Here is a 22,611-nt window from a genome sequence, read left to right on the forward strand (position 1 = left end):
TCCATCCAACCTCCTATCCAATGGGTACCGGGGGCTCTTTCCCCGGGGGTAAAGCGGCCGGGGCGTGAAGCTGACCACTCACCTCCAACTAGTGCCGAGGTCAAGAAAATTTGGATCTATACATCCACTCCCCCACACGCCTTAATGGCGTAGGGCTTAATTCGTTGAGCAGAGGAACAACTTTACCTTTTACCTTTTAATACCTTCATAATACTATAGACCTACCTGTATTTAAATTTATTCATCCTCATTTCTATGTCATCTCATGGCCTATTTAATACTTTCTTTACATTACACTCAGTATGAATTAGTTATTTCAATCACTGTTCAACAACATCCAGCACTTTTTACGGTCACACTTAACACTTAAAATAATTTAATACTGTCTTTTGCTTTTTCGCGGCATTTTCCTTTTTACGGATATCCGTACGAAGCCTACGTAATATTAGCTTGTCACTTAATAAACTGTCCTCTTCACTCTCAAGATAGTCTAGTAAGGATTCCAAATGATTAAGCGCAGCACCATGTGATACTTTCTTACTGGCAACACTGTCCACCTCTTCCTCATTCTCACTTTCTTCCCGCTCTTCTGGCTGCACCCCCATTGAAGTTACGATTTCGTCACTGCTTAACATTTCGAAGCCCGGTTCACACGAGTCACAGTTAAACCACTCTCTTATATTTTCCTCGTTGACTTCTTCACCACCATGAACTTGGTTAGCCACTTTTGTCAATTTTATGGCTATCTCATTTTCACTGAATCCAGTGAATCCATGGATTTCGTCATCTTCATTAGTGATGAAAGGCATCAGTTTCTTCCATGAATTTTTCAATACAGATGGCTTTACTGTATCCCACGCTGTTGAAATCTCGTATATGGCATCTAATACTGAAAAGGACTTCCAGAAACACGTCAGATCATTGCCTTCATCGATGTACTTTTGTAGCAAATTTGATCTGTAGATTCTCTTCATACTTGAGATAACTCCTTGATCCATTGGTTGGATAAGTGCGGTAACATTAGCGGGAAAATATTTCACAAAAATATTTCCATCATCTGACCTCAGGAGACTTTCGTTAGGATGTGAGGGCGCATTGTCAATGAGGAGCACAGCTTTCTCAGGTAGGCCTTGGGATTTTAGATGGTCACGAACTTGAGGCACGAATTTAAAATCAAACCATTCTTTAAATATCGCTCTATTCATCCAAGCTACTTTCTGGTTAAAATAATGGATAGGCAGACTTGAAGCTACTGTTCCTTTAAAAGAGCGTGGTCTTTTCGCTTTGCCGATAACTACTGGTATTAGTTTGTGTGTTCCTGATGCATTAGAACAGCACAAGACTGTCAATCTCTCCTTACTGGATTTGTGACCTGGAGCCTGTCTTTCATTTTGAAATGCCAATGTTCTGGTTGGCAAGCATTTCCAATAAAGACCCGTTTCATCGGCATTATAGATTTGTTCTGGCAGCAGATTTTCACTTTTCACAAAACTATCAAAATTGGTGCAAAATTGATCTGATGCTGACAAGTCCCCTGACAATTTCTCACCTTGAATACTGATTTCTCGTATTCCATGACGCTGCTTGAAACGTGTTAGCCAACCGGAAGAAGCGTCAAAACTCCCTTCTAGTTCAAGTGCTTCGAAAAAATATTTAGCTTGTTTAGCACAAACTGGTCCTGTTATTGTTGTTCCCTGTGCCCTTAGTTGATTAAACCAGGTCAGCATCGCTTTGTCGAGATCATCGTATGTTGATTTCTTCATGGTTTTTCTCTTCTTCATTCCGCTTGAATTAGAAGACGAAGCAAAGGAAATTAACTCATTCTTTTGTTTTTTCAAATCACGAACAGTTTGTTCTCCAATACCGTATTGCATTGCTAATTGTTTAACTACAGCTCCTTTTTCCAGCTGATTGATAATTTCAAGTTTCTGTTGAATACTTAACACAACACGCTTCCTTTTAAACCCCGACATTTTGCTAACGCACTTGAAGATCTATATTAAGAAACTGATACTTACTTTCACAATGCACTCTCACACTGAGATGGTACCGTTAAATAACCTGGGGCGGTGTATTTGTCCTTGAAACTTTCCAAAAATTCTTGCATTCTTTCACCCCCACCCTAGAACATTGTGTTCGCATAACGGGACGAAATAATGCAGAGCTCGGTTCACACTAGTGCGAAAATAGTGTTAAACTCACCATGTGAAACAAAAGTGAATGAATATTAAACAACATATAAACTTAAAAAAAAAAGCCCCGGTTAAGCCGCAAACCGGTTAATCCGCCCCCGGATAATCGAGAGTTGACTGTATATGAATTATACCTCTGACAGAGGACATTGCTGCCTCAACTACTGATACATGCTCCAGTAGCAGAACCTGAAGATTCAACATCGTTAATATAAAAACTTGTTAGTGGATACAATCTTGAATGAGTTCCATCCTTACAATCTGCCTCCTAAAATTCTGTGTTTCTCTCTGGTTATTTAAAGGTACTTTTAGTAATGCCTATATGGAATCAAAAGATAGGATAACTATGAATGATAAACAGGGAAGGATCTGCAAGGAAACAATCATAGCCTAATTAAAATACTATCCCAGTATCTGCCTAAAGGGTAACAATGAAAAATACCAGTTCGAATGGTAAATGTCCTAGCCAAGATTCAAACTGAGCACCTACCAAACACAAGTCTAGAGCAATATTACAATTTTCCTCCCACTTCCTTCTTAGACTTCTCTAACTGTCCATTTTTCCACCCAAATTCCATATGCCTTCCATGTCTTCTCCAGCTACATACCCACTTCAGTACAGCTATCCATATTTCACTATGCTAACAATACTACTCAGAATTCCTCGGTTACTGAACTTTGTCCATCGTCTGGTGTCTTAAAAAACTAGAGAAAATAACGTTGTGGAATTTTCATTTCATGCATCCTGTTGTGTTACAATATAAAACTTCTTTATTAACCATCACAACACAACAAATATCAAGATCAGTGCCTAGCTATGGCTCTGCTATATGTTTCAGCTATCAATAGCCATCATCAGGCAAATACACGGTTAACACATATATACACCACTGAACTGCAGTACAGTCATTGTTTACATTCCCTACAGTACAGACAATACTTTGTAAGATGAGGCACTGACTAAACAATTAACAACATTAACTAACTACATCTACATCATGAGCCTCCTATACAATCTTATATACAAAAAGAAAAAATATAGAATATTCCAATTTGTCCATGGAAACGCAACGAAATTAAAAAACCAACGACTGATTCGATGATATAAAACATCAATTTAAAATTGTATTCTTGTTTTATACTATAACTTCTGTTTTATATAATCTGATTTATTGCATTTTTTATGTCAAGTGTTTTATATGATTAATAGTATTGTATTCAGTTTAATAGTACTGCAGTTCAGTGGTGTATATATGTTAACCGTGTATTTGCCTGATGATGGCTACTGATAGCCGAAACATGTAGCAGAGCCGTAGCTAGGCACTGATCTTCACATTTGTTGTCTTGTGATGGTTAACAAAGAAGTTGAATGTTTCGGAAACTACATCTGTTTCTGTTCTCACGTGAGGGGGGACATACATACTTTGTTGGGTCACTTAGAAAAGTGCTATCCTCAATCACTGGACATCCAGTGATGCAGGTGTCTCCCTCCTCACCTAAGGATGGAAACAGATTCACTTTCCAAAATGGTCCTCATTAAAAGTGTAGTTTTTACACTTTAAAATGTTATTAAATGTTATAAAATGTCTTTAATTTATATCGAGTGTTCTTCTACTTTGCAACATGTTTCAGCTGCACATGGGCCATCATCAGGCAAATTTTTGATTGGTGAGGAGACCTCTGTACTGTCTGCTTATCTTCTGTGCTCTCCGGGACGTCATCTTTTGTTGTTGTCACATGTCTAGAACTCTGTTGCTGTATTCTTTTTGTGGCTATCACAGTTTTGTATGTTGTTTTATCTTGTTTTTCTCTTATTTTAAATATCATTGTGGCATTACTGATGCTGTACATATAATTGAATAATACCTCAATGCAACAGGATGCTGAAATATAATATAATGTTGTGTTCTCTAGTTTTCTTAGGATATTGGATACTGGACAAAGTAAAAAACCCAGTAATCTACTAACAATACTAGATGACCTGTATAACCCATATAGTTCCTTGTTATGCAGTATCCTAAACATCTCACTTACCTTGTCTTATTGAGATCAAATATTTTCATAACCATTTTGTTTTCAGAGCTTGAAATTTATGTTCTTTGCTCAAAATAAGAGACCACACAACAGAACCAAACAAAACAACCAGTAAATGTTTTGTACATTCTGATCTCAGCCAACAGCCAATGTCACAACTGCAATGAAATGAAGCATCAGATCTGCTCAAATTGCAGTATGTCACTACCTTCTCACACTGTAACTGATCTCAGAATCTATAGAGTTGTGGTGCTGACTTGAGTTGGAGCCTGTGGTCACTCCTATGAGGGCGCCACGTCGTGTCATCAGTTTTGGCAAAGCTGCAGCCCATGTAGAGCTTAAGTCCTGTGATGCAGCACTGTTCATGTCAAAGTTCATACCTGAATAAAAAAGAATTATGTTATTAGTACCTTGAAGTCCTTTGATCATTAATATTTTCTTCATTGATCTTCCCTCTGAGTCAACAACTGCAAAAATTGCATCCTTGGGAGAATGAGAATTACAGTGGAGTATCTAATATTTGGAAAAGTCTGGATACACACCATTTCAGATAGTATGATTTCATTATAGAGAGTAGTAAGATATTAAAAAATNACATAGCTGTATGGTGCTGTTGTCTCATTCCTTTGTGCTTCTCATGTATGAGCTCCTGGATGAAATATTCATATGACTTGCTTCAGATAACAGAAGTTTTGGGCAGTACAATCACAGCTAGAATGTTCTCCACCATACACATCCTTTACTTTCTCTCATTTGTAGTACATGTGACAAAGCACTGTGACAGCAGAGAAAGTCACCTCAACATTTGATGGATTTACGTGTTTTCAGCCCCCTGATTATGAGAAGTAAGGTTTCATCCACCCTAGGTCATTGCCCAATGAGTCTGAACATTTCTGCCAAAAAACAGGACACCTTCAAATATGCCCCAAAACAAAAAGTAGCATTTTTTAAATAGTTTTAACGATTTTGACTAAATTTCAGTAACTTATGGAGACCATATCCTTAAATAAAAGGTGATACTTTGGGCAAATTATGGTATACACATTAGGGGCCCAAACTTGAGATGCAATTTTCTCAAAATGGGCTTTCTTGACCAGATGGGTTTCACTGTTGCTTGGTATTCAGCAAACAACAATGGTATATTGAGAAATAATCAATTTGGTTTCCAAAGCAATGTAGTCAAGGTCAACTGTATGTAAGAAAGAATGTGCAATGTCTTTGAATCAACTTTTACTCTGCTTTCTTCCTGCTTCATGTTGGTTTTTTGTTTGGCTTACTCTTCAATCATGAAGATGGAGGCAACATTAACCTCCAAAATGTTGGCTGATTTTCACTAGACTACACAGCACTATATTGCAAAACATGCAACTCTTCAAACCAAAATCAAATTTGTCCATATATTCATTACTTTGTAAGATAAAACATAAGATGGACAGACATGACCTCAAAACTGTGAGTTCATTTTCTACACTCTGTCACATATTTTTAGCAGTTATGATAACATTATATATTTAGCCTATAATAAAATCACTCAACATAAGAAACTGTAAAACAACTTACCTACAGGATCCTCATATGTGCTATGAAAACTAATGGAGAGGCGACCTGCATTGTTGAATGTCTTCCTCTTCGCAAATGCTTGAGCAATGACCTTGTGTTTCTTCAGTCTAACTGGTTCTTCTACTTGGCTCTTCAAAGTCCTGAGAGAGAGAAATACACTTATCTGATCATTTATAAAAGCCATATTATTACTTGTACTCCTCATTCTGTAATTCTGACAATGATATGACAGACAGCACATATCATATGCAGCTCTAATTTCTCATTGGTATGACATGTATACAGAAGTAGTACGAAGTCCGTATCTTCAATCACGGAATGCCATCTACATTACCTGAAATGCTGGTAGATGCCATTATATTAATCCACTGCTGTGCCATTTAAATTAACAGCATTCTGACATCAGCAGGTCAATTAATTTTAATTCCCTTTATACAATAAGTTGTTGCATGTTTAGTGTCACAGGAGACTTTAAGTTCAGTATATTCTACTGTGTTACACATGAAAAAACAGATTTACATAGCTTTGGCATGCTGATAACAAAGCTACCTCAATTCTTGACTAGTTCTTGGCTACCATACAGGCTTGCAAGATCCCTGAGGATGTAAGCTGTTCACTAACCTGGTGGGGACTGGTGACCATGAACAGCTCATATACTCTATACCAGCTCTGGCCCACTACCTGCTGGCTATTCCACCAGACCCTTCCCCTCCCCCTCTCTACTATTTCCCTATGTAGCCACACTCCTTCTTTCCTTCTCTTATACAGCTGTGTTTACTCGACTGGATTCAGTCTCTTGCACCTGCTCCGCTGGTTCGCTCGTGGATTCCTTCTTGTTTTCTACCCTGAAGATGGAGGCGATACATTCCTCCAAAACATCATTTAACACAATTTCTACATGGTGCCACATCCCAGAAGATGACTTTCTTCAGCTCATATACTGGTGGTGAACTCCTTGAGAATTTGCTCATGAAGCACTAAATTAAAAGGACCCATTCATGAACACCAGTTGACATCCTCACAGAAAAAAGCAAATTTGCATAAACTGAGGTCTAACTATAAACAAGCTGTCTGTGAGCTGACTGTTTTACTTGCTGTGAACTGGTTGCTCACAAACAGTTCTCAAATAGGTCAAAACTTCAGATTTTGAAGTAGATTGTATAAGGTTCTGATAATGGTGTGTAACACACAGAGATACTGGGTTTTGGGACTTTGTCCATCATCCGGATTCTAAATAACTAAGAAAAAACACAATATTTTGGAAACTGGATCTGCTTCCATCCTCAGGTGAGGTGTGTTTTTTCTTAGTTATTTAGAATCCGGATGATGGACAAAGTCTGAAAACCCATTCACTGCCACCACTTCAAAGGCTGAAGTTTACACATGCCAGTGCTGATCCCATCACATGACAGGCTGGTGCCATTGTGTCGGTAAATCTCATTTTTACCTACAGATATCCCTCAAATGGAGAGAGATTTAAAAGCCTGACAGACTCAAAGCATACAGCGACTGTTTGACAGTTTTTCATTTGTTCTCTTCCAGTTCTGTTCTGAATGCAGCAAGTTCAAAATCCAGTTTTCATGAGAAAATGACTGGTTTAGCAGGTCAAATCCCAGCACAGGGGCATGGCAGTGATTTTGTTAAGTAAAGTTCTGGAAAAAACATGGGGCCATGAACCTACATCTTCAATATTCCTTTTGTCTTCCTCTACTCATCCTCTCTGAGCTTAAAAATTTACTGAACAGCCTGTATTATGAAACCTCACGCATATATATATATATAAGGTATGAGAATCCCATGCTTTCAATTAGGTAGCCACATTCCAATTTCACTGCACTGCATAAAGACATTGCTCTATACCTCCTGACACATCTTCTCCAAGTGTCAACTGTGGAGCTAGTCCATACCCATGATGACATGATAACACCTGCCAGGAACATCACCAGAAGATGTAGCTGCAGCATGGAAAGGCTTGGTCGTGAATCCATCCTGCACCTGTTTGGCTCTGCATTGCCAGTGCTTACTACCTGGCAGCTAAACAACAAACATAAGTTACTAAAGCCTGATCATTGCCAAAGCAAGTTTTAACTAGAAAATAATGACAAAAACATTCAACCGGAAGTACAAATACGGTACTAAAGTGAAATTTGTGCATTACAGATTTCACATACAACACTCAACCTAAGGTTTTCCAGAGGGGATAACTGTGCTCTAGCTATATAACAACTGTGCAGTTTTAGCATGTATTTTCACGTGATTATCTACTGGCAAACAGTCACATGACAATCCATTTAAATATAACCTGCAGCATTCTCTCTTAAACATTTTATTCTATAACTCTCATTTGCTATTGTAAGCACAAAACACTGTTTCCATTCAATTATTTACAGAACATTCTAATGACACGGAATATTATCAAATAGATGCTAGTAATGGGTGCTAAGTAACTGAATATAATTTTGTGCTGAATGAAACACTGGGTAATCAGAAGTTACAGACACACTTTCAATCATGTATAAAACCTCCTCTGAAGTGGAACAGTGGCAAAGTTTAGTCAGAACTTTCTGCATTCTAAATGATCAGATCTACATTCGATATCTTGAGTTTCATTTCTCCTCTCTAGAAGCGACAAGTTATATATTTTTGAAGGTCCTATATTGGGCTTATAATTGATTAATTAAATGGTTGACCCAACTATTAGACAAATTGACATGGGTCTTTTCTGAGTAATAAGCTCTTTAAGAAATTTCTTATTGCTAAGAAACCCAAAGGTTTCTCATTGTCATCACAAAAGCTTGCCATTGGAACCTATCTTGTGCCAATTTAATCCAATTCATACTGTCATAACCCGTTTTAATTATACATATTTAGATATTATATTAGCATCTAGAGTATGGTAAAAATAATTTTTCTGTTATTTGTAATTATTTGAATTGCACATTATACCACATTGAACACTGACAAATCATCAAGAGAAATGAGATATTGCAAAGCAACAAAAACATTATGCAGGATACAAAATGTACCTTAAAAAGCACAAACACAAAAGAAAGAAATGAATGTCACAGGTGCATGAAAGAGTAAATGTTCTGTCACCTGATGAAACATTCTTGAGGTATGTACCATATCACAAAGGTATCTACATACTTCAGTGTATATTATCAGATTGTTATATAAAATTAGGATGTCAGTAAATATATGGTAGATCCTAGGAAAACATTCTGTTTTAAATGTTGGTATGATTACTGCAGTTTGCAGGTGGCTGGAAACAACTGACTTAGTGTCTGGAGACAACAGGAGAGGTGTCCTTCACTGATAATGTCAAACATCAAACACATACAGGAAAGGACATGTTCTGATATAGTATATTTTTTCATGGCATGGAATTTGTTAAAGTACTGAATCTTATGTAACTTTTATGATAATGGGTGTACAGAAATGCATGAAATACATAAGCATATACCATAAAACATAAATCAAACTAATAAAGTATCATTAGTAAAACAAATGACATATTGCCCATTCCCACCATACTCGTACAACTACATTCCCGAAGAAGGAAACTACATCTGGAATTTCAGTGTCATTGTATTACTTTTGCAAGCAGCAGATTCAAATTTTGTAAATTACGATTACTAATCATATTATTCAAATATAAAATTACTAAATCAAGGAAACTTTTTTTTAATTTCACTTAATAAACAGGTTATAGTTTTCATGGCTTTTCCTTTTCCTTAAAGACATGTATAAGAACAGCATCTTGAACTTTTCCAGTCTATTGTGAGACAGGAATAAATATTCATACATGACATGAATGGATCATAAAAGATGCACCTCATGATTATAGCTTAAATTTTGATTAAAAATACCGATTAATGCCCACTGGAGCCCCAAGAACTTAAAATTCATGATGTAAACTTAAATGTCTTCCATTAAATCAAGTTTATTTTATATCCATCAGACACCCAGTATGTTTCAATTTATATTCAACTGAACATTACAGGGTACACATTATCACTCCTGCTTTACCCTCAGTAGATCCTAAGTTCACGGAGACTGGCTGTCCTGACAAAAGCTGTTCATGGTTTTCTTCAGGCCCTCCAGCCAAATATACTATAACAGCATCCTCCACCATCCTTCCTAAATGACTAATCAAAATCATCCTGTTATTTCCAATTTGCCACAGTGGTTGACAAAGGACCATTAAACAGACTAAGGAAAAAAAATAAAGTAGCTGTGAGACTAATGTTTGTGCCCTAACTAGGTGAGGGACCACAGCACACAACTGGACCAAGCAGAACCACCAGCAAAATAACATCATTTGCAGAAAGCTGTGTAAAACAAACTTACAGACAATTCTGTCACCTCTGCTGTCTGGATGCAGTTCCAAGTCCTCCAGAGAGAAAATGAGAAAATTAGGTTAGTCAAGTTAAACACTGCCTCGCAAGTATGGATATCTCTTATGGTTATCACAGAGCATGACATAAATATGCAGTGAGTATACAGCACTGAGAATGAGTTAACTATCTTACAGAGGTGATGGTCAGCAATTATTTCACTTCAATAAATTCAGCAGCTCTACTTATATTTCTCAGAATTCTTGAATTGCAGGACATTATTTTAATGGGACATGGCCTGCTTGCACAATGAGACTGTCTGTGAGTGTGCACTTAGATGGAAGAATCAGATGGTCCTCCTGTTAAATCACACCAACCCACAGCATGTAAGTTCACTTCACAGCTGCTGCACTGTTGAGAAAACTCACCAATGTGTGTCTGTGTGTGTATATGGGGAAGGGGGGGCAGTCTGACATGCACAGGTAATTTTTATTATCTTCTTCTAAAGGAATTTCGCTCTTTTCTTCTAATTCCTATTGGTTTTAGTAGCATATTCAATGCAACATATGGCATCCATACACAACTCTGATTTTCCTCAAATACAGCCAGACTTTCACAGATAAAATTATGACACTTATGAGTAAGATAATAATAATTATCTTCCTTGTTTTGTATAAGAGTTATCTAACATTACTTTCTAAAGATATTTCTTCAGTTTACATAATTTATATAAAAATAATCTGTTTATGCATTATTTAAAACCTGACTCCATATCTTAGGGTCAAATTTTAGGGACATACAGGCTCAAACTGGCAACCACAGTCACTGTGCGGTCTAAGGCATGAACCATCTTCACCCACTCGAACACTGGGGTTGTGGGTTCGAATCCCACTCAAGGCATGGCTGTCTGTGTGCATTTAATCTGTTTGTGTTGCTCTGTGTTTAGGTAGTGGCCTTTGGTGGGCTGATCCCCCATCCAAGGAGTCCTATTGACTGTGTATGAATTAAGAAACTGAAAAAGCCGCCAAGGTCCACAAGGGCTGTACAGCCATAGACAGATAAGATAGGTACAAATTAATTCAGTGACTTCACAATACTCTGAGAGTTTCTGAATTTCCATAGTAACATTACAGAGTCATCAGTATAAGAAGATTTTTCAAGCAGAACTGAAATTATAGTTGTGTAGACTGCACTGCAGCTATTGAGAACCACACTCTCACAGCTACCTTAAACCTGGGAAGCAAGAAAATCTTAAATATATCAGAGATATTACAAAATGGCATGCCATCAGTTTAGAAAACAAATATATTTCTTCAATGGAACTTACATGATGAATTTCCTGAAACTATCCTTCCATTCATCATGGTGATGGAATTCATACATATGACATACAAAAGTCACCATCACAAACACAAACATCAGAAGTGAAAAAAGGCCCATGCGCACTATGGTCCCACGTATCTTTGCACTTGCTCTCTCTGAGATAATATCTTGACTGTTGATCTTCAGCCTGACAAGAGTTATAAGACCTACAACATACATGATCAAAAATAATAAACAAATATTAATATTTAATATCTGCATTAAATTACCCATGGCTGTACAATAAACAAGATTTCAAAACTAAAAATCCAAGAAGCAATTACAAAGAGACAAGAAATTTCATAAGTCAGTCAGAGACATTATTAAGAATCAGCAAATTTCATAAAAGGTTAAAACTTATATTATGAAGCTTCCACACAGTATTCCAAAACAAACATGAAGGGATAACATTCATGGCCATGTGTTACAAATGGATGGCAATAAGCTTCCTCCGAGAGAATTACAAATGAAGATGGAAAATAAACTACAATTTGAGAGGTCATATTAGGAAAGATAAGCAAAACAAGACAGTTGGAAGAGATATAAGAGTAGCAGTTTAAGGAAGACAGAGAAGAATGGTGTATATCTTGTCACCAGGCAATATGATAACATAAGAACTAAAATGAAGTATTTTAAAAATACACCACTATTCTGAACATTTTCATATACAGATATTCTGAAACTTAGGCAACAGTTGCATTCCCAAGAATAACTCCAGAGAGAAACTCACAAGCTGGTGCTCATTTCTGTCACAACTTTGGTTTCACAGCCTTTAATTTTCACTGAACAATTTTTATTACAGTTAACTCCAATGCCATTCATTTTAGCTCTTTACAAACCCTAGTTTTCTTCCTATAGGCAAATAATTCCATTATTTTTCTACTCTTCACTAAATATATTAAATAAGAAAATAATATGAAATCATGTTAACTTGAAATCTGCTCAAGTCAGAATCATGAAGGTCAAGGAATATCCATCTTTATGTTAAACTATATTTATTTTCAGAATAACTGTAGTGGATTAAACATTTATTGTGTTTACATAAATACAGAATTCCAGTACATTCTTGGTCAATGAAGAAAAAATAAATAAAAATATTTGACAAGACTATCAGAATAATAAAATCACATGCAGGATGAAGCTTGAAACAATTCCTGTTGCACCATCCATGGTGATGCTGACAATAATACTGTAGCATGTAGTCCTGCTACTGGATAATGACCTTGAAACAACATCCACTGCTAAGTAACAGATTCTTAATAAGCAAGTATATGCAACTGTTATTGAGTAATGCCTACGCAAACAAACACATTCCTATGAAAACAAAGGAGTACGACAATGAATGGTGTTTTCTGCATGGTCCATGCTGAGACGTTATAACTGAGACAAGTTTAGAAGTTAGCCAGTTGTAACAGAGTCAGCTGTAAGGGAGTCTGTGAAGACAAGACTTGGTCAGTGCAGCTGAAGAATCTCCATTGTTAAGATCCATTACTGAGCAATGACTAGTGAGAGGAGACTGACAAGACTTAGCTTGTGCTGTAGTGATTTGTAAAGTGTGGTAATTAGTGATGTCACTATATTTAAATGTAGTCACAAGCTGTGTGTTGAAGTGGTCAATAAATCCAATCTCTAATCCAAAACCCTGCCATCAATCAGTCTAACATGTGACAATATTTTCAATATAACTGGTAAACATTCATATGTGACTTCAAGATTATTCTTAACATATTTAATCTTGAAAGTACTTTCACAGTCTTGTTATTAAAGTTAAAAAGGTAAAGTTGTCCCTATATTTTTTTATTGCTAGTGGAGTGGGACTAAGTCCCTTGTACTGTGGCCACTTCTGGCCTATTGTACCAGCTCCAGATGATAGGTAAGGGTGATTGTGGAGCAATTGGTGGAATGAAGATTGGCAGGGGAAACCAAAGTACTCAGAGAAAACCTGCCCCAGCGCCACTTTGTCCACCACAAATCCCACTTGACCAAACCTGGGCCGCCGCAGTGGGAAGCCACTGACTAACTGCTTGAGCTATGGCACAGCCCAATTGTCCCTATACTTAGCTAATTAAGCACTATGCTATAAAGACATTACTGAGGAGTGGATGTACAGATCCATGTATTCTTGGCCTCAGCGCTAGGTGGACGGGAGAGAGCCTCCAGTATTCACTGGACAGGAGGCTGGATGAGCCCCAGAACTGGTCTGGACGACATGGAGAGGAGACAAATCTTGTCCCTGCGACTCAAACTCTGACCCCTCCACCGTCCAGCCCACAGCCAATCACTATACCAACTGCGCTATCCCAGCTCGTTATAATTTGTGGATATTTCTACACTGAGTATTAACACTCACCCCTCGACAGAAAATACCCCCCAACGAGGAGCACTGTAGTGATAGGTCCAAGCAAGAATCCTACACGTGCAGCCTGGTTCACATATCCCACAAAACAGATACCAGCAACACTGTCACCATCGATCTCGCCTAATGCCATAGTAGTGATGGTGAGAACCAGGGGCAGTGACCAAGCAACCATGTGGAAGTATGCACTCTTCTTATCTATCCGCTCCTGAATTTTTCCTGCAATAGAAAATATATCTTATGGCCCCAAAACAGAAAATAGCACAGATGCATCCTTCACAATATGAAGAAGTAGTTTTATAATGAGATGCAGACTGAATCAATATTCTGCAAATGAACTGAATACACATTTCTATAAAAATCTGGTGACTGGAAAGTGGTGTGTTTTATCAGCATCAGTAGGCTTTTAATGATTACAGTGTAGTTTATTGATAGTAACATTAGATACTGACCAATTCTGAATGATTTAAATCCATATGTATTTATTTTAATAAAACAGTTTGTGAAGACTTCTGACAAAAATTCATGATCTGTTACATTCCTTGATTTTACACGTAAGGTAAGTTGTTCCTATGCTTAATTAATTAAGTACTATGCCATGAAGACATATGGGGGAGTGGAGGTACAGCTTCATCATTCTTGATCTCAGCACTAGATTGGAGTGAGTAGCCAAACATGCCGGCAACTCTACATCACATTAAAAAGATTATTCCATGTCTTAAAATAAAATGACATATGTACTTAAGAGAGGGCATGTCAGAAACACATTACTTACCCAAGGCCTGGAAACTGATGTACCATGTGTATGTCAAAATTACGAACCATACCAAAGCAGCCATGATGAAGTAGTACACCAGCACAAACACAATCACACATGAGAGGTTCTCCCCTGCACTGTTAAAAGATTGCATTAATTTCAGAACTTTCTCTATTCATTCAGAACTACAATCACCCACAATCCGCAGTGTCTAACACGAGCCTAACCAGACTAACTGTGTAATCAAGAAATTTTAAGTCTTGTACTTGGATCACAATAAAATGTGCTTAACCTCCCTTTCCCAAGAAATTGAAAGCTACAAATAAAATGCAACAAAACCATAATTTCCATTTGAAGGTGTGATTTTTTACAATGAAATTTGATTATTCTGCTTCAAGAACATTGAATTCTCTATCATATACACATTCGTATTCAAATGAAAGTAGTTATATTAAGTCTGAAACAATATTTCAACAATTTTCATATTACTCTCAATTTTCAAACATTCATGAGACTTCTGCACCCATTAACATAGAAAATCAAGAATGTAATATTATAAATTTTTATGACAATCTTTCTACTTGCTTATGAGGCTTCAAAAATAAGACTTGACACTGAAACTACTATTTGCACTAATCTGGTAGATATTTATAAACATTTTGGAGAAATATTGGTAAATATTTATCACACCATATGACATCATAACCCAAAAGAGAGAGATCTTCATGACTGTCATTGTTAGAACTTCAAATTTCATTATAATTATGCTATCCAGTGACAAATTTCTTTGCATAATTTTAGTACATATACCAGTTAGGTTAAACTTCTCAGACAAAATTTCAAAGCTTTGCAGGATCACCATGTAAACAATGTTTCATACAGAATTTTAAGGAAGTTGATTATGTAATTCCATACAAAACTTCACATACACAGATCCAATACTTTATTAGTTACTGAAGCCAAACTGACAGCTAAATACAGATTCTTTATCAGAAGTTCAAATAGTTACTAGATTGGTATTCTTAAAGGTAGGCAATTAAAAAGTACAAATATGAGGTAATCTGTAGGGGTGTGAAGTTCAGGCTAAATTTTTGTCAGTTTGTTCAAATAGTATTGGAAAAAAATAACAATGTGGACAGACATGCAGACATGATCATATCATAAGAATGGAAAGTAGTCTATGAATGAAAATATTAATACAAATATTTGTCTTACCTGGGTTCCGACATTCTCAGGGTACCATCCTTACGGCAGACAATACCCTCTCGAGCACCAGGAATGAACTGTGCTAGCCAACCAATGCAAGAAACTAAGAAACAGCAGTTGATGTAGAAGATTACAAGTGCTGGATACTTGTTTGCTGATCGCCAGTCAATGAAGAAAGTCATCTGAAAGTCACATAAATTGCCAGTCAAAAAGTACACACACAATTTAGATAGACTATTTACTTGACTAGTCTTAGGTTATTTAACAATGTTATTTGTTTTATGTCATGAACCAGTTTTTGTATGATAACCCAAATATAGTTCAATAGGAGCTTCACATGAAATAGAAGTTATGATGAATGGAAAGTACCAAACAAGTTGGTTCATGCTTCTGTCTTGTATTCTACAGGTACCTGGTTTGAATCTCAGCCAGGATACTTACTATCCTGATTGAAGTTTTCAGTCTTCCAGACATATGACAGGATAATATTTTCATATAGGCCATGACCACTTTCTTCTACAGTCTTTCCAATACATCATTCATTAATTGTCCTACCATTCAATGCTACCCAGTCTTAAGCTATTAAAAATGTCACTAAATAAACCACAAAATAAATAATATTAATGAAAAGTAACTAAAATTAAACTTGCCTGAAATCTTTAAGTGTAGACTATGCAATATCAAATTTGATCAAAATCTGTCAAAAAGTAGTTTCATTATAATCATTAGATTTCTGGCAGAATGAAGTACTTGTTGGCAATAAGAACTCCACAACCATAACTTGGCTATTCAAACAGTTTACTTACCACTGTGAAGAGATTCAAAAGAAGACAAATGGTTCCTGTCCATGCAACAAGCTGGTGAATCTGTCTATGCTCATCATCAGTCAGCAGTGGGTTCTGGCATCGGACTCCACATCCCTCCACTCCCTCATAGAAAGCTTGCGTGTTGTCAGTTGGCACCAGAGGGCTCTGACACTGACCAGTTGTATTGAATTTAAGTTCTCGAACATCATTCTGAAGTGTTAAATTACAGATATTGTTAGTAACAAACAAAAGAAGAGAGAGACATGACGAAAAACACAGAGCAGTGTCTCTACTGCCAACCTGTGAGTACACAGGGCTTGGTTAAAAAAGAGTTAGAGGTGTACTTTAGTGGAGTATTTCACAAATGTGTTACTTGCAAATCTGCATTCCTCTGTTGTTTGATGTTCATTTACTGCAGATACCAATATGGTAATTTTCTTATTTTCTTTCTTGCTATTCATCTTCTTCATAGATCTTGTGCCTAAATGAGAGCTAAAAATTCACAGCATATACCATTAACACAGACCTTAATTGTTGACAAAGCTGGTTAGGAATGGAGGAATGTATTACTTTGTGTGTTTCATCAAATATAAACCATATAGCAATACAAAACAAACTCCGTGGCTTTAGTCCACAAGTGAACCGTACTGACTGAGTGACCGCCACTTGTCGATGAACTGTGGTCNAGAATGGAGGAATGTATTACTTTGTATGTATTTCATCAAATATAAACCATACAGCAATACAAAACAAACTCCGTGGCTTTAGTCCACAAGCGAACCGTACTGACTGAGTGACCGCCACTTGTCGATGAACTGTGGTCTAGTGATCAGAGTTTCTGACTAGAGATCCAGAGGCCCGGGTTTGACTCCCGGCGCTACCAGATTTTTTGAGAAGTAGTGGGTCTGGAACAGGGTCCACTCAGCCTCATGAGGATAACTGAGGAGCTATTTCAAGGAAAGAGCGGCTCCAGTCTAGAAAACCGAAATTAACGGCCATGGGAATTCATTGCGCTGACCATGCGACACCTTCTATCCACTACAGTTGGCACATAGCAATATACTGAATAAAAACTGTGAACCTACATTTCATGTCATGTACAGCTGTTTATGAGGAGAAAGATGTCAGTGGGGAGTTAAAGTGGGGGAAGGCATACAACTTACTATATGCTCAAGGCCGCGCCACAGCTCAAGCAGTTAGTCGCTGGCTTCCCACCACGGTGGCCAGGGTTCAATCCCAGGTCTGGTCAAGTGGGATTTGTGGTGGACAAAGTGGCGCTGGGGCAGATTTTCTCCGAGTACTTCGGTTTCCCCTGCTAATCTTCATTCCACCAATTGCTCCACAATCACCCTCACCTATCATCTGGGGCTGGTACAATAGGCCACACGTGGCCACAGTACAAGAGACTTAGTCCCACCCCACTAGCAATAATAAAAAAAATACTATATGCTCAGAGAGTGAAGGAATGCGAGACTGTGCCCACTGACATCTCTATTCCAACAGGCTGTACATGAGCTGGATTTAGAAAATTCAGTTTCTGAGACTAAACATATGGACAGACTAAATTTCCAAATGTGATTATTTTATGATGCAAAGAATGGAAATCTGACTTTACTTGAACACACTGCATAAAGTAGAATGTATGAAATATTCAAATTTCACACATAAAATTAATTTGGAGAGCACACAGATATCACATAGAGGCAACTACAATATTCTAAGTAGCATGATGGCAGTATCTCTAATTCACTAAAACCAGAGTCAATAACTAACATATTTCTATGCAACCAAAAAAATAATTCACATAGAAAACTGAATTATATGTAACAAATCAGAATTTAATTGGTTTGTTAGTTCACAGATTGTCATATTTAAAGACACTGTATAAGTTAGAAAAATTATGTATCATCAGGTAACATGCTTTGCAATGGACTGGAAAAGATACAAGAAACCTACTTCAGGGTACTAATCCAGCATCTGTTTGGAGAAACTGAGAAGAACAATGAAAACCTCAGCAAAATTAGATAGAGTTCTTGCAAAAACTTGAAAACTGATACTACAAAATATGAGGGCTATTTGGAAAGTAACCTCTAGTGAGCTCTTTAAAAAACAAGCAATGATAAAAAGAAAATTTATTATATATAAAACATACATACGTACTTAAGCTATACTTCTCAGCACAGACATTGTTGGAACTAAGACACCTGTACTGGGGAATAAGATTTTGTATGCCTGTGTCAAAGAAGTCTGCCAACTGTGAGCTCAGCCACATTTTGAAACTTTCCATAAACTCCTCATTATTGTTGAAGCACTGTGATCCCAACCAGTTCTTCAGGTAGGGAAACAGGTGGAAGTCGTTTGGAGTGAGTTCGGGGCTGTAACGAGGGTGGTCAAACAACTCCCAGTTGAAATGCTCAAGCAGTGCTCGAGTATGAGAAGCTGCATGCAGAAGTGAATTGTGATGTAAGAGCACTGGATGTCAGCATTGCATGACTTTTGCTCTGAATGGCCCTACACAGGTTCCCCCCCCCCAATACAAAACATGGCTGAGTTCACAGGTGGCAGACTTCTTTGACACAGGCAAACAAAAACTTATTCCCAATATGACAAGTGCCTCAGTTCCAGAGGTGACTAAGTTCAGAAGTAGCTTAAATATGTACATATTTTTTTATATAATAAAATTCTGTTCTCATTGCTTATCTTTCAATAAACATTACTTTATAAAATATAGTAATATTTTCAGGTTGTGTCTACATTTCACAGTGTTGGTCTTTTTTCATAATACTAACAAATACAATAAAAAAAAACACTTGGAAAGCAGAAGCAGTCTTACCTTGCACATTGGAGGAAATCTGGCTGTATCATCACATTTAAAAAATGTAGGCCAGTTATTGGCTGAATCGAGCAAGCGACATGGGCCCATTGTCATTTTACACATTTCCTTTAAAAAAGAATTATGTGATTAATTATTATAATTTCTATTTTACTTACAGAAAAGGAATAAGTATTTGAAAAACATATTAATAGGCTGTTTTTGCCTAAACTTTTTTATAATGGTGACACTTCCAGTTACCTAACCTTCAGATACCACTTTAATCAATTCTTGAACTGTGTGTGGCCATGTTAATTCTGCATATTCCAAAATACTTAACTGAATATCATGGTTGAGTGATTAGCACTCATGCTTTGAATTAGGAGTTCTAGAATTTGATCCTAATTTTTAATTTGATGTAGTTCCTTGTGTGACTGATATACTTATCACAAATTGTCTGACGAGACTGAATACACTACTTCCCTTGTTCTCAACCACATCACATCTAACACTTTTGGAATCATGTCTACATACATACATTTTACTAATACATACATCAGGCCACACCATAGCTCAAGCAGTTAGTCACTGGCTTCCCACCGCAGCAGCCCGGGTTCAACCCCGGGTCTGGACAAGTGGGATCTGTGGTGGATAAAGTGGCGCTGGGGCAGGTTTTCTCTGAGTACTTCGGTTTCCCCTGCCAATCTTCATTCCACCAATTGCTCCACAATCACCCTCACCTATCATCTGGGGCTGGTACAATAGGCCAGAGTGGCCGTAGTACAAGGGACTTAGTCCCACCCCACTAGCAATACATACATCAGCACTACAATACATTTTAGAAATGAAAAATAAGCTCGCAGTACCTGTGAAGGTAAATCCACTGTTCCATTCTCACATTTTGGCATGTACAGTGCACAGAGAAACTGCTGAACCACAGCCCAGCACTTTGGAATGTGACGTAACCCTTGCCACTGTTGCAACTTTTCCTGAAATATAATAACTCAATAAATTAGTTATAGGTACAGTGGGTCCACAGTTAGCACAAGTTATGAAATTACACACAGCATAACTATGATGGCACAATCAATATTACTTGGTTCAGAAAGAATAAAAATTCCTTTCCTCTCAATAACTAAGATTTACAGAAAAAGTGTCAGGCATAAAATGTATGTTTCACTTCTCTCTCTGTTTGTTTTGAAAGACATGTGCAGAATTGCATGTAGAGCTTCATACAAGTGTCTATTAACTACTTTCATCTTTCATAGTGGCTAATTATTGGTATTAATTCTAGTCTTGTGTTGTTTCACCATGTGGCTGTGGGTAATGTTGGCAATGTTTGGAGATCACGCTGCCTCCATATTCAAGATCAAAGTGCGGAGGTTGGTGAGCTGCTGTGTACTTATGGCATTTTGTTTTGAGCAGGAATTGGGAAGAGGGGAAAGAGCAGTAATTGGTCCCTCATCTATATATCTCCCTCCCCATTTCTTTCCAAGATTGAATGATATATGTACACAGCAACTCGTCAACCTACACCCTTCAACCCTGAAAATGGAGACGGCATGTACCTCTGTAACATCAGCAACACTGTCCACAGTCACATGGTCTAACAACCCAAGAACAGAATTAACATCACTGTTCATTACTACTGTCTCCTGTTCTAACCAAAACTGGAACGTGTCAACAGATTTTAGTAAAGCTCTCCATAACAAAATTTCATTAATAGAGAATACAGAAGAAACTGGACACAATCTAATTAAGAAACTGGAAGGAACATGTGGAAAGGACAACCCCTGAGCATCCACAATGGTATGCATACCATTACAATCTGGTGGGAAGACATTTCCTGGGATGACCAAAGAAGAGATGGAAGCAATAGGTCAACTAGACTCAGAATGGAACTTGGACCCAATCCTTGCAATAGCAGAAGAAGGATATTAAAATTCTTTTCCACAGCTCTCAAGTTTTTATATGCAGACAGTGAGAATGACAGACAGACATGAGGAGCTAATACGCCCATTTTTCCAGCTTTATGTTATGAAAGTTTCTAATGTTCTAAACTGATGGAGCCAAGGTGACTACCAAGATGCCCGATTAAGTAAGACACTACACTTCATTCGAACTGTAAAATTGCTGAAGGGCTGAAACAGAAAAGGAGGCACAATAGATCACTAATGGTCACAGTTCAAGGACCAGTCAAGGCTTGCCCCTTACTCATTCATTCTACCATTCTACAAACCTAATATGCATTCTCAGAGATAACTTCATAATATTCACACTACAAACACTGCTGAATGTAAGACAACAAGGAAGATAAGATGTCAGGAGGAGAAAATTATAATAGTTTTCAAAGACTGAAATGTGTCATACCTCTTCCTGATAATGTAGAAAAATAGTTACATATACACATATATGTAAGAGTACAGTGTTTACTTAAGAAACAAACTACTGCTTCACATGGAGATCTGAAACATCTCTTATATATTAATGTAAATGGATAATTTCATAGGAAGCATGAGATAGTACTGCACAAAAAAAGTACTGTGCTTGAGAAAAGGTGAACAGGTAAGCATCGACTTCTATTCTTAAAGTCTAGGAGAGGGAGAGGAAAATGCCTGATTTGGATGCCCTCACAGTGGTGACTGCTCAGATTGCGGTCTCCTGGGGTATGACACTGTGGAAGACCTGTAGTTGAAGTATTTGAACCTGAAGATTGTGATGGCATGTTCCTCTGAAACACTGGCACCCACCTACAGGAATACACAGAATCACAGTCCACAAGAGCATATTCTTGAGAATCACCACACTGGAAGCCTCAAATCTTGCATCTCTTTTGGTTTATGTAATTGTCTGGTATCAAATGCACAGGTTATTCTGTGGTTATAAATCTTTTTAAGATGCGAATAGCTGTCTTGCTTTACAATTAAAAGACAAGATTATCAGTCTGTGTTCTGGTTCGTTGCTTATTTTAGATATACACAATCTTTATATCACTGTATACTAGTCTTTATTTCAATTTATTATACTATTGATGTATGTTNTATTTGTTATATTGTATATGTTTATCAGTATTTTATTACAAATGTGTATGCTATTGGATGACAACTGTAATTCTTAGTTGTGACTGTAACTAGGATGATCTCCACAGCCACATGAGAATGCATTCTTGACAGAATTTATGGAAGGTGA

At 37.2% G+C, this 22,611-nt stretch overlaps 1 protein-coding gene across 1 annotated transcript in view; it reads right to left on the bottom strand.

The window, feature by feature from the left end:
• Window positions 1–22,611, bottom strand: part of LOC111868991 (protein smoothened) — a 29,463-nt gene that overhangs the window by 5,821 nt on the left and 1,031 nt on the right. The window contains exons 3-12 of the mRNA XM_033753254.1: window positions 20,289–20,411; window positions 19,444–19,551; window positions 16,611–16,820; window positions 15,814–15,986; window positions 14,617–14,735; window positions 13,836–14,060; window positions 11,451–11,652; window positions 7,647–7,820; window positions 5,787–5,926; window positions 4,435–4,606 (exon numbers count right to left, since the gene is read on the bottom strand). Coding sequence (XP_033609145.1) covers window positions 4,435–4,606; window positions 5,787–5,926; window positions 7,647–7,820; window positions 11,451–11,652; window positions 13,836–14,060; window positions 14,617–14,735; window positions 15,814–15,986; window positions 16,611–16,820; window positions 19,444–19,551; window positions 20,289–20,411 — 1,646 coding nt within the window. The remainder of the gene's footprint in view (window positions 1–4,434; window positions 4,607–5,786; window positions 5,927–7,646; window positions 7,821–11,450; window positions 11,653–13,835; window positions 14,061–14,616; window positions 14,736–15,813; window positions 15,987–16,610; window positions 16,821–19,443; window positions 19,552–20,288; window positions 20,412–22,611) is intronic.

This window comes from Cryptotermes secundus, unplaced genomic scaffold (assembly GCF_002891405.2).
Source record: "Cryptotermes secundus unplaced genomic scaffold, Csec_1.0 scaffold70, whole genome shotgun sequence".
Taxonomy (NCBI): Eukaryota; Metazoa; Arthropoda; class Insecta; order Blattodea; family Kalotermitidae; genus Cryptotermes; species Cryptotermes secundus.